This window comes from Nipponia nippon, unplaced genomic scaffold, assembly GCF_047370975.1.
Source record: "Nipponia nippon isolate SJK-2023a ecotype South Korea unplaced genomic scaffold, ASM4737097v1 scaffold_5, whole genome shotgun sequence".
NCBI lineage: Eukaryota > Metazoa > Chordata > Aves > Pelecaniformes > Threskiornithidae > Nipponia > Nipponia nippon.
In genome coordinates this window covers 37,064,807-37,077,578 of record NW_028262369.1, presented here as the reverse complement: position 1 = coordinate 37,077,578, position 12,772 = coordinate 37,064,807, and the positions used below count along the sequence as shown (strand labels likewise).

General features: G+C 37.4%; 1 protein-coding gene across 3 annotated transcripts in view; it reads left to right on the top strand.

Annotated features, from left to right (window-relative positions):
* COL24A1 (collagen type XXIV alpha 1 chain) overlaps positions 1-11,520 on the top strand; it is a 153,298-nt gene extending 141,778 nt beyond the window's left edge. For 2 of the 3 annotated variants that reach the window (XM_087733198.1, XM_087733197.1), the window contains 7 exons: positions 3,391-3,426; positions 3,523-3,549; positions 4,621-4,686; positions 5,452-5,620; positions 7,004-7,113; positions 8,184-8,399; positions 10,098-11,520. In XM_087733198.1, the coding sequence (XP_087589324.1) occupies positions 3,391-3,426; positions 3,523-3,549; positions 4,621-4,686; positions 5,452-5,620; positions 7,004-7,113; positions 8,184-8,399; positions 10,098-10,244 (771 nt within the window). In that variant the 3' untranslated portion in view covers positions 10,245-11,520. The remainder of the gene's footprint in view (positions 1-3,390; positions 3,427-3,522; positions 3,550-4,620; positions 4,687-5,451; positions 5,621-7,003; positions 7,114-8,183; positions 8,400-10,097) is intronic. The other variant, XM_087733199.1, reaches the window with a different exon arrangement.
* Positions 11,521-12,772: the final 1,252 nt, after the last annotated feature.

Sequence of the window (12,772 nt, the reverse complement as noted above, 5' to 3'; positions counted from 1 at the left end):
CATCTTTTCAAAGTTAAGCATATGTATCATTGCATGTAAAATCAAGGCCTTGGTATTAGAAAAAAATTGAAGTTTTGGCCTTTGAACTTCTGTACTAGCAATCAAATTGGGTGATTAAAGAATTAAAGAGCACACTAAAACTAACTGTTCTATTCTCTGCTTTTGTTATTATGAACTGGAATTACACTTTTCTCACTTAAATTCTAATGTGATCAAAGGGTAAATTAAGTAGATTTGTAAAGGTAATCCTGTACATTCCAGTAAAACATTTAGCAATTAACTTAGTCTAAGAAAAGTGTAATTTAACCTTATTTTGCTGCTTTACAACAGAAAAAAATGAACATTTATAACATCTCTACAGGATTTTCAACACACTCTGTGCAGTCTTGTTATAGTTTAAAAACTTCTAAAGGTAATTGATATAGTCCTGTGAAGTTTTAATGAATTGAAAAAATGTAATATCCCCAAATGTAGTTTACTATAGTTAACAAATAGCGTTCAATATTTGCCTTTTTTTCACATGGGTTTTATTGGCAAGGAGACAGTGAATCAAGACAAATCACATTCCTCTTTTGCAAAATACCTTAAATTCATTGGAACAGTGCAGTTTTTGATTTTTTAAATATTCAGTTCTATCTCAGAAACCACTATAAATTTGAACTGTTCTCGTCCCAAGACTTTGAGTCTTAAAATTGTGACACATGCCAAGAAAACAGAATATTAACTGAAGCATTCAGTCATCTGAAAAATCCACTGGAATGTCTAAATCTCAGCACCCAGAACAAGGACATGTATTCATCAGAGAGCAGTGGTTACTTAGGGACAAACTGTTGAAGATTTCGTGCCTTGCCTTAACTTGGTATTTGCCTAATCAAGTCCTGACCCAAGATAAACAAATATGTCCTTACACTCTCAAATTCATTTCTTGAGTTTCTTTTTCACACTTTCTCTTTCATGTTATACTAAACATACTTCACCAAGCATGATCATACAGTTCAGTAATATATTCACATGGGATTGAAGGTATCCTGCAGCAGTCTAACAGCACCTGAGTTGCTGATCTGATTAATTCAACGTGGAGGTCAGCCTTCTCAGCTGGCATACAACAGTGTAGTTCTGTGAGACCCAGCTGATTTGCAGCAGCTGAGGGACTACCCCAAAATAACGAATGTCATCTCTGCAAACTTGTCTCTCATCAGTTTTGTAATAATGAAGAGCAACAATAATATTTGATGCCTATTTAAGAGTAATAGGATTTCAAAGAAAATTTCAAGCTGGGCAGGAATCAAACTCAGAAGAGTAAAGGGAAGCTGTGTACTTGCCACAGAAACCACAGGGTTTTCTACACTACTGTATATGCTAAAATGACTTATCCTTTGATTTCCATTTTCCAACATCAGCCATTAATTCCTTTACAAGATATCAGTAAATATTTACCTAAAAGATGGCTTAGAGTCCCTTCTATAAGTACAAGTGGATGAAACATAAATAAATAGGTCAAGATGCATCAGTTGAAAAGTTGACAATATTTACAGTCCCTAGAGCTTATGCCATTAAAGTCGTCTTAGTTAACTATCAGAACACCATCTCCCTGAACACCCAGAAATTGCTCCAATTTTGATTCTCCCCTGTTCTCCAAAGAACATGTGTAAATCATGGGTGTCAGTCTCAAAAGTCATTTGCAGTCCCTCAACATAGCCTTGTTGGTACAGATCTGGTGCTAGGAATTACATGATGGCCCCCTCTTTTCACACCCTTCATAATCCAGCACCTGAGCCCCTCTGGCATGGCCAGGGCAGGTGATGTGCAGGCACACTTAACTTGTGCAGCTCTGGACGTCCTTGTAACCCCCAACAGATGCATTCCCCGGTAGCTACCATGTGCTTTGCCTTACGAATATGTCTAGAGATAGTAAGAAATGTAGCTGGTATTCTCCTAAAAATTAATAAATTTGGAGCCTCAGTGACTTAAATACTAAATTGCACCTATCTGCTTTGAGATCGTTTTTTTAAATATACATGAATCAATGTAAGATTGAATCTGGCCTTTCTTTAACCGTTTCCAGCTGCCCTTGCTGGTGGCAGCCTGAAGCACAGCCCAAGTTCAGCGGTTGCAGCATGCAGTGACACTCATGCAGATCTTGCTGTGAAATCTCACAGCAGGAATACTTCTTATTACTATATTAAGTGATTTACAACTTAATACCTCTTTGACTAGATCAGTTTTGCAATATTTGTCAGCATGACCATGTCAGATAAGATTATTTCTGTTTTGGCAGAGACTTAGTACTAGCGTGACCATACTGGTGTAAGAGGGCTTTTACTGGAACAGCTTATTGTGCTCAAATAATGGGTACGAGCAGCACTGGCTAAAGAGCGTTTTGCTTAAATGAACCCAGTTATATTAAAAGGTTTTACTAATAAATGGCACAAGTCTGGCCTATGCCTTTCATTCCTTCTTCTTGTCTTTTGCTCGTATTAAGGCACTGCCACCTATTCTTTTCCTTGTCATTGTTCTTGCTATTGTTTATGTTACAGCAGCTCCTAGAGGCTTTGAGTATATAGAAACTGAAGAAGGGAATCTAACAGAAACACAAGTATCACTGTATATTCATGAATACTCATAATCATTCCATCTTAATGTGAGTAGTTGCTCAAAGAAAGGATAATTCAGATGGAGTTATTGTTTTAGGGAGGGCCCCTGTCCAACCCCAAGGCAAGCCTAAAACTTGGACTTAAGACTACGTGCATTGTAGGCACTATAAGCTAGGGAAAAGCAGCTGTTCCTTCCCCTCCTCTTCTCCCCACTGCATCATCCTACACACTAAAATGATGCCACTTATGATGAGGAAATATGGGCATAACTTCTTGAATATGAAGGAAGCCTGTGGTGTCACTGTTCAAAGATGAACATAACATGTTCTGGCTGAAAATTGACACTGCTAATAAATGGAGCTAATAAATGCCTAGCAGATACTCATGGAGTAAAGCAGATCAGTTAGTTTTTTTATAACTACCCATACCATTATTTACAATGCTTTTATGATCATTCATCCCTTGTAGTACTTGTATTGACAACATGCATATAATGCTGGCACAATGTATAGCACGTTATATATTAATACTTTTATACTTCTAATGTTCCCTTAATATCAAAAGTAATTGGATAAACGAGTAACCAGACAAGCCTGTAATTCTAACAGGAATATTTGCACATTAACAGAGTATGGTACTTTTAACAATAGTAACTAATAATGTACAGCTTTACCAAAACCGGTATCACATTTTCTTTATTGTATGCATTGTGACATTTTGTGTTTTAAAAAATACATAAATAGAAAAGCAGAGATGTTCATCTATAACTGTTGCATTTTCTCTCCATTTATTCTAGGGGCCTCAGGGACCTCAGGGCCAGCCAGGGCCACCTGTAAGTGCATAAAAAAACCACACCTGTATTTTTCCATTGTGATTGCATTATATAAACATGTGAAGCACCTAATATCTGGTTTCTCCCATTTTCCAGGGACCACCTGGACCACCAGGACCAAGAGTAAGTTCTGTAACAACCCTAACCTACAATACAGTCCTTTTTTGACAGTGAAAATAGCTGGATCTTCTTCAAATGCATTGATTGTTCCATCACTGCACATGAAATGCAAATACATTTTTCTACCACTTCCATTACTACAGTAATACATTTTTTGAACCTTGCATGTTACACTGTCGGTTCTATTCTGCCATGCTGTTGAGCCCTCAACAGGCAACGCTCATACTTTTGACATGGGTTAACTCCGTCACACTCTAACAGGTTTTTCTCCTGTTCTGTATTTGAACACTCTGAAAGATAGAAACAGAAAATTTTGTGCTATTTGTGGCCCAGATGTTCTCCCTATATATACACACACACACACACAGTGATTTAGGTTGTTAAGGGATTGTGCCAGTTAGGACAGACTCAGTATCTGAAGTGTCCTGAAGCTGTAATAGTATATGTAATCTGAGAACAAATTGCAAGACCTAGACGTTTGCGTGGGTGACTTAATTCTTCAAAAATAAACAAACCTGTTGTCTGGGTCTGGTACATACATCACACAAAGTGCAGAGAATGAAGATATGCAAGAAACGGGCTTCCTCCTGCAGAGGCTAGTTTGTCAGTCTTGGTATCTGTTCATGCATCATTAAGAATATTTTGATCTGTCAGCTGCTGATGGCTGATTGAGACATTCTTTGTGTGCTTCTCTATAAAGGAATAACACTTCACACTTACCTGGACTGGTTTTCTTAAGTATATAAATTAAATGGCTGGGAGGAATAAGTTGGGACATTAGTCTGTAACAACTATTACTGTATCTTTTTTCCAGTTTCCAGGAGTATGATCATTAAATTGGGTATGGGGGTGCTAATAAATATCAAATATGCTTTTTCTGTATGCATGCTTGCATTCTTTGGAAGTGGAAGGGAGGATCACATTTTAAAAGTAAGTGTTTACAATTAATTCTTTTCTAAAATGACAAAATTAAGGAGCTATCACATATGTTGCTACAGTGCTCAAAGGATTTACCACCTGCATTTTAGAATATTCCTGTTCATCTTTTTATATTCTGAAATATCTTTTTTTCAGAAACAAGTGGACATCAATGCTGCTGTTCAAGCTTTGATTGAGTCAAATGCTGCACTGCAGATGGAGGTAATATATTTCAATGTATTTATATTGTCATATAGGGTATGCAATTATAATTCTATTTTTTGAGGACAGAACAGGGCTTCTTTACAAAGACTTAATTTAAAACGGATCATGGATAGCAAGTAATTACTGTAGAATATAATTAACGTGCTAGGATTTATAGCATACAATTGAAATGAAGTTAAGAAAAACAGCAGCATTTCTACCTTTTTGGCATGATTGGCAGTAATGGAAATTTATTGACTGTCACACACAGTGGACTGTATCTGTTCAGCCACACATGACGATAGCGGCATTTAGGCTTTGATCCAAAAAATACTGACATATGTGCAAGTGTGTGGTCCCACTGATTACAAGAAAATTCCTCACACAGGTGAAGTCAAATACATTTGCATATATTTTCTAGGTTAAGTCTAAGAGTAGATTTCACTGTTCAAAATCTGAAACTGCTAAGTATACTTTAAAAATGCACTAATTTTTTTCTTTTTTCTTTTTTTTCCTGTATCCACCTTTCTATGTCGACATGATATAATGACGTATTTGCATGATCTTAACCTGCCTGTAACTTCACTGCGCTGATAATTTTAATAAAATGTACTAATTTGGTTATTGGAATATGTTATTCTTACCCTGTTCTATATGGCTGATTGCATGCATTATAAATACATTGCTTCTGTCTGGTTATTCAATGGCCATTTGACTTTTACTGCATATACTGTTGTTGTGATACTTCTTTGTGGTAACACATTTGCTAATGGCCCTTGGCAGAAATACCAGAATACTGAAGTAACTTTACTAGATCACAGTACAGAGATATTCAAAACGCTGCACTACCTTAGCAATTTACTGCACAGCATCAAGAACCCCCTTGGCACACGGGATAACCCAGCACGCATCTGCAGGGATTTGCTTAACTGTGAACGGAAAGTGGCAGATGGTAAGTGTCCACTTTCATTAAAGCTCGAACACAACTAGGCTTTGAAATGTGTTGCTTCCAAATGTTACTTTCTGCATCAAAATTCTAACGTGTAGGTTTTTTTATTATATTCTGTTGCAGTGTGCCTGTCACAGCTATCTTTATTTTATCTTTATTTAAGATAAAATTTCTGAATTTTAAAGATGAAAGTATGTAGCTATCTAATATCATACAGATATTAGAGACATATTATAAATCTAAAGTAAACAAAAGTGTCCAGAAAATTTGAAACTGGATCCCATTTTGTGATTAAAAGTTTCCCAAATATTTATAGCTAATCTGCAATGAATTTTGTGTGGGTCAGTTTCTAGAGTCCTAATGAGAAAATTGTATACAATACACTACCACTGTCAGATACACCGACAGTTGTTGTATCCCAGAAGATCCTGAATCAATATTTCAAATCAAAAATTATTATTTAAACCCGTAATGTCAATACTGCGATATAATTCAGTTTCTGAGTGGCTGATAAAATAACAAATACCTGTAAATATCCCTATTATCAAGTATTAGCATTAACAAGCTAAGGAGGAAATGGGAAATGAAGTTAGAGGTTAGACGGAAATCACTGTTCTGTGGCATATATAAGGACAGATCAATTCTTTAAGACTCTAGTAGAGATGAGCCTAACCCTTATTAGAACTGTGCTCTCCTAAATAAATCTCAGTCCTTTAAGGCCACGGAGGTCACCAATACAGTCCTCTGCTTCAGAGGATTACACACAGCCATATACATTGTAGAGCACAGGCTCACCCACATTTAACCATAAATTAAGGAAAGCTAAATCCTGATATAATTTGCACGTGTCCTATTTCTTTTATTGGACCAAATCCCATGGATTCAAAATGGCAAATACTCCTTGTTACCATCACTAGGATATGTCATGTAGAAGTGGCTGATGGGAGAAAGTGGAGAAAGAAAGGATCTTCAAGATGCTGTGAGAGCAAGAGAATTTAGATTGATATTTCACGTCCTGAATATATTCTCTGTGTAAAGCCAAGCCCAAATAAAAAGAAGTTAAGTTTTAATAGAGAAAGAGCAGACTGGAAATACCATTTGTTCTCACTATTTAGCTGTAGAAAAAGAAAACATTTTTGAAACTATGACAGTATTCAAGAGTCATTGTATATGTAATCAAAATTGGTTAGGATAATTTTGCTCAGTATCTGTTATCAGTAGAATTATAACTGTGAAAAGACTTTCATGTTCCTTTTCTTTCTTTTCCTACTGAAGCTATGGTGATAATATATCTAACACTTGCCAAAAAGTATGAATATTTTAGGAAATCGTTTAGTAACAATTATATTTTGGTTTTATTTTCCATCTGGGATTATATACTAATAGGAAAATACTGGATTGACCCAAATATCGGATGTCCTTCTGATGCTATTGAAGTTTTCTGCAACTTCACTGCAGGTGGTCAGACATGTTTAACGCCGCTGTCTGTGACAAAGGTATGCATTGCTTCCACCAAGACTGTATCTGTGCTGGAACTCTGAACAAATAAATGTGTATTTACTTAACTCATGAAAAGATGTTAGATTTCAGGGGGTTTTTAATGGGCATCTTTGTGGAAGGACATGTTATAGATTCTGTTACAGAAGTTACAGGTTTTCTGGAGACAATATATGTTAGTGTAACTCTCACTTTGTTCATTTCCTCACCTTCCATGCTGATAGAATTATTTTGTTTTGCTTTATACTTTTCTATACAAGGCATAAAAATAAGCCTGAAATGCTTCTAAACTACATTAGTAACTCATCACTCAGGGCAGCTATGTGTAGAGATGCTGAGGTCATTGCAATGGGAAGGAAGAAAATGATGACTATTTTTCAACACTTAGCTACTTTTAAATGCCATTAGGCAGAGACTGGTTTCCTTTATATCATTAGTCCATGCTCCTTCTTACATGTAGTCCGTAAACACTTGGGAATAGAAATTTTATATTTGTGGAGTTTTGCTTACGCTGTAGTCATTGAAGAGCATCAGAAATACCATAAAGTTCCCATGCGCATTTCTACTTGTGGAAGATCCCTGAATATGATCTAGTCCTGGAGAAATTCTTGTTGAGTAATGAGCAACTATATTTTCTGTCTAAAATCAAAGTATGCTTACAAATTTTTGGATTTTTAATGGGGTGTAGGTATTGCCAGAACCTGTGGTCTAAGAAGACTAAACAGCAGCAGCTGCTGCTATCTTTGCATCATAAAATCATTTGTTTCAGTGTCCTTATTTAAAAAGTGTTTTCTGCCCAGCTGTGTTTCAGCAATGTTGTAGGCATTAGCAAATGTTTATATTTGATCTTTGAAAATGTCCTATGAAAGCTTCTATCACTATAACAGAACCTAACAGCTCTCCTGAAAAATACAAATCATGCTCTTTGGCATTGATCCCAATGTATAAACATGTATATGTGCTCCCGTGCCTGAACACCACGCATGTACGCGCACGTCATTTTGCGTTGCTGTGGCCATTCAGCACAGTCCAGCTCTAAGTCTAATGATGCATTTCTCTTGGAACTTAGCTGGAGTTCGGCGTTGGAAAAGTGCAGATGAACTTCCTTCATTTACTGAGCTCAGAAGCAACCCATAGCATCACAGTTCATTGTCTGAACACACCAATGTGGAGATTAAATAAAGTAGGTGGCCAGAAAACGTCTGTTAGCTTCAAAGGATGGAATGGTCAAATATTTAAAGCAAATACGCTACTTGAACCGAAGGTGCTTATGGATGAATGCATGGTAAATACTTTTTAGCACTAGCATTATTAAAACCATATGGAGTTACTGTTTAGACGTTATTAACTTTCTGCAAATAAATAACAATCATTTAGATTCACACCCCTTAAAGCTCACTTCTTACATTGTTCTGCATATGTCTCTATATGCCAACCTTTTGATATTGAATTCAACATCTACCCAAACGTAAAAGCAATTGGAGGAATACAGAGTATCTATACTTGCTGTTCACATTGAGTGTCATGTATTTGAAGACTCTACTAAGACACTGGAGAGAGATCAGAACAGAAGTAAGGAGGTCCTCCAGGTAACTTTAGGAACAGCTACTCTCAAAATGAAAATTCAGTCTTCAGTAAGAGTTCTGTTGAGGTTATCTAACACAAAATCTCAGGTTCAAACAGGCTGGAAATTACTTTTTTGGACAAGTAAATATCTTTCAATTCATTGACTATGAGTCAATTGTTTGGTTATTTAATAAAATAATGATGATTGGAAATAGACTCCACTGCTAACTGAAACATTAAATCGTATCTGTATTTAGGAAAAATTGGAAGAGCTTATTAATTTTCTAATGCTTCTTAGAAATTCTCCACTCACGAAGTGGAAATTACTCCACTCACCAAGATGTGAGCCATTTGGTACATGTCTTGGTAGAACACTATGAAATACAGGAGACAAGCACTTTACACTTTCAGTATTTTATAGCTCTACTTTCATTTAAAATAATGAAAGACAAGAGACTGGTTCCATATCGATACAGGGGTGTCAAGTGAGATTTTTAATCTCAAGACATAAAGTGGTTTTATTGAGGCACTTTGAAGCTGTTATGCTTCCAACCTATATTAGCACACACTAATGAGATGCTCTAGCCTGTGTCAGGCAGCTAAGGTATGGCCATTGAAGCCCTTTCTCCCCACCTCCCAGTGTGTTTGGGACTTTTAATCCCTGAGAAAAATTAAGGCATACAGTGCTGGCTATTGAGAAGTGCCATTTTTCTGTGAAATTCTACGAGGTCTGTCGTTCTTTCTGTGGGAAACTATGTATTGTACAGATCTGCTGCAGAATCTCACACATTTCCCTCTCTGCAGGGGTTTCACTTTCCAGTGGTGTCCACTGTACTTGATGGCTTTTAAGAATGGAGTGATTGCAAACATCAAGGCACTCCCAGCCTCAAACAATGTTATAATGTCATTTTATAATTTTTATGAGGTATCAATTTTTTACTGAGATTTTTAAAGGATTAGAATAATCGATACAAAGTTCATGACAAAAACACAGCTCTCGTTCCCCATGATTATTCTTCAAGGACAAAGTCATTCAAGTGCCTGTAGAGTTCATAACCTGAGACCTACTGGTCAGATTTGGAGGTGAATTTAGCAAGAGATGTGAGTCTATATGAGCCCAGGACTGCTTGCAAAGTGCCAGGCGCTCTCCTCTGAGCCATGTTGCACTGTGTGTGCATCCACTCCAGCTGGATTGCGGGCTGGGCTTTTTTGCAGTTACAGTTTTGCCAGGAGTCCCCATGGTATTGCACGGGAGAAATGAAATTTGTTAAATTACACAGTTTCTTTAGGAACTGCTGGGAGAAGAAATATTTCTGTACACTTCTCCTCCTCCTCTTACTCTTTAAGCACAATTTCCATTTGTGTTTCGAAGGTCATCTTTGATACGAATCTAATATTCTGCTTCTGTGTGTTGCAGATGGAAGATGGCAGCTGGCATAAGACACAGTTCTTTTTTCACACTCAGGACACTAATCAGCTTCCAGTTGTTCAAGTTAACGCACTTCCTCATCTCAAGCCAGGACAGCAGCACTTCATAGAAAGTGGTTCAGTGTGCTTCCTTTAAGGTTCCTGTCCTGGGTTTTTTTGCATCAACATGGAATTGCTGCATAGATAGAATGCAGAAGTAATGATCCACTGCAGGCAAAATTAGTAGGAAACTGAAGAATCGTTTTGAACAGTGTTGGTTAAAGAACCTCAGGAAGAAAAAGACTTCCTCCTCAGGAGAAATGTCATTGAAAAAGAAAAGAAAGAAAGAAAAGACTACAACAATTTTCATAAAGTATTTAAAAAAAAAAAAAAATTGGTTGGTGCTTCCTTGTGTAATTTCCTGGAACTGAGTATCTGAACATGGAATTTTTCAGGACCTCTAGTGTTCTCAGCAATGTTTTTAACAGCACAGCAAAAAAACCATCCCGAGGAAAGCTGGAGACATATAATACTAAGGAGCAATACTGGCTAATGCTCCTAAATGTGCAATAGCTTATATATGAAAAGTGAATTATGCCACAGTACAATACGTCTTCTTTTCTTAAACCTTGTTTTATTATAGTCCTTTGTGGACGCGTACATCTTAACAGATGGCACACTACCTCTTCCGTGTTTCCTGTCCATGTTGCCTTGGTGCTCTCCCTAACACGAGGTGCTTGTGGCCTTACCAGAGATTATTTGAGTCCCTTTTTATCTTTCAGACTGTATGTGCTGGTTACATCAGGATATGTTTCTGTTGTAAAGGTACTTATTTTAAATCGTTGGTCACATACTTCACTACAGAGAAAACATTATTTATGTGGATTTCTTGTTTAAAATATTTTCGTGTACTGTTGTGGAAATGGTATATGAGAAGCACATTGTATATGATGCATATAGTCAGAACAGTTAGCTTTACAGCCATTGTAAAAAGTGTTGTAGAAGAGCTACCTACAGTAGTTTTGAGTTTTAGATTCTGTATTTCAGTTAACATTTTGAATGCCAAAGGCATCTTAAGATGATATATTGTGTATATATTTTGTAACTTGTGGAAAAAATCTGCTACAGCATGTCTTCTGAATGGCTGCTGTTAAATTATAATCAGCATTTCATCAACCTAGAAATTCCATTTCTTTGCATTATTAGGTCATTTCAGTTCTTTTAAATGAAGCCTAAAATGTTCAACCATCTTTTGTATTAGAAAAAGAACAATTTTACCATTAGGAAAAGCACTCTTTATAACGATATGTTTCTATCTATTATCAATCCAAAGTCTGCTCAGTAGCACATGGCAAGATGATACCAAACGATACTGGGGAGAAGGGGAGTGTTCAAACAACTTGTTTAACTGTCTTGATCCACAGGAAACCATACGTACCAAAGGATAATAAAATAAGCTTCCAAGCTATCCGTTTGTCTTTTACTGTTCTGTTTCGTTTTGTAGTTCGTTCTTAGTAGCAATGAAAATCCTCTAGAAGGGTACTTGTTAGGTGGCAATGCTTCCTTTGCCAAGGGGAAATGCACACGCTTCGTGCCATGGAATACTGCAAGAGTGACAGTGTTTACGTTTACAAGGTAACATATGCCTACATCCCATTTTACATTTTATATCGAAGCATCGGTTTTGTTCCCTGTGAGAAAATCTGAGAAAACTAAAGACTAAGCAAGATTACGGAGAGACGATAAAGGTTAGGGAAAATGTCTTACTTTTAAGATCGTTACAGTCTGACAGCATCACTTGTCATTTGCTCTTAGTTTGGCTGTAGAGCTGATGTTCTGACAAATTGAGGTTTTTTTGTAAGAAAGTCATCTTTTAGAAAATGTTCTGCTTCATGTATATTTTATTAGCCTCATTGCCCTATTTTTGGAAATTCTTTATAGTTTTTATTGATGGTTTATATTAGCGTGTCTCAGAAATTATGTATTTTAAAAACAAATAGCTTAAAGTATTGTAAGGCTGCTCAGACATAAATATCTGCATTTCTGTAATTGAGGCAAAAATGCCCATCCCGTGCAGACAGCACAATGAACTTGTGCAGCAGGACACTGACAGATAATAATGCACCGCATTGCTTGAGCTGGGGGTTGCCAGAAACGCTTGGCTGAAAGCATCCTCTTTGACAGTGTATTTGTATGTGGTGCAGCGTGTGTTTTGGAAAGCCTCTTGTATTCAGCCATCTTTACTGGAGTTCCTGCAGGCATTCGCAGGAGATCTCATATTGTCCCGCAATGTTAACAAGTACCTGTACTCTGCAATTAATTTTTTATGGTTTCTGAGGTGGTTGCCCTCTTTGTTACCCTTAATTTTAGAGCAAGCCATGAGCTAGATTACAAGAGTCTTTGTCAGAATCCTTTTATCCCTTTTCCTTTTCTTGTTATTTTTCACGGTTAAAAATCCATTAAAGAGCACCTGGTAAGCGGGTCTTTGAAGCCCAGCCTAAAGCAGGAGGGACAAAGCCTAAAGGATAGAGGATGCCCTCAGCGGCGCAGGCTGCGGGCCGCCTCCAGCCCGCGGCGGGTGGGAGCGCGGCCCTTTTCCCCCGCTCCGGGGCAGGGCCCGGCAGCGCCAGCCCGCCGCGCGAAAGGGTGAGGCCGCCGCCATCGGAGGGCCGCCAGGCGGCGCCG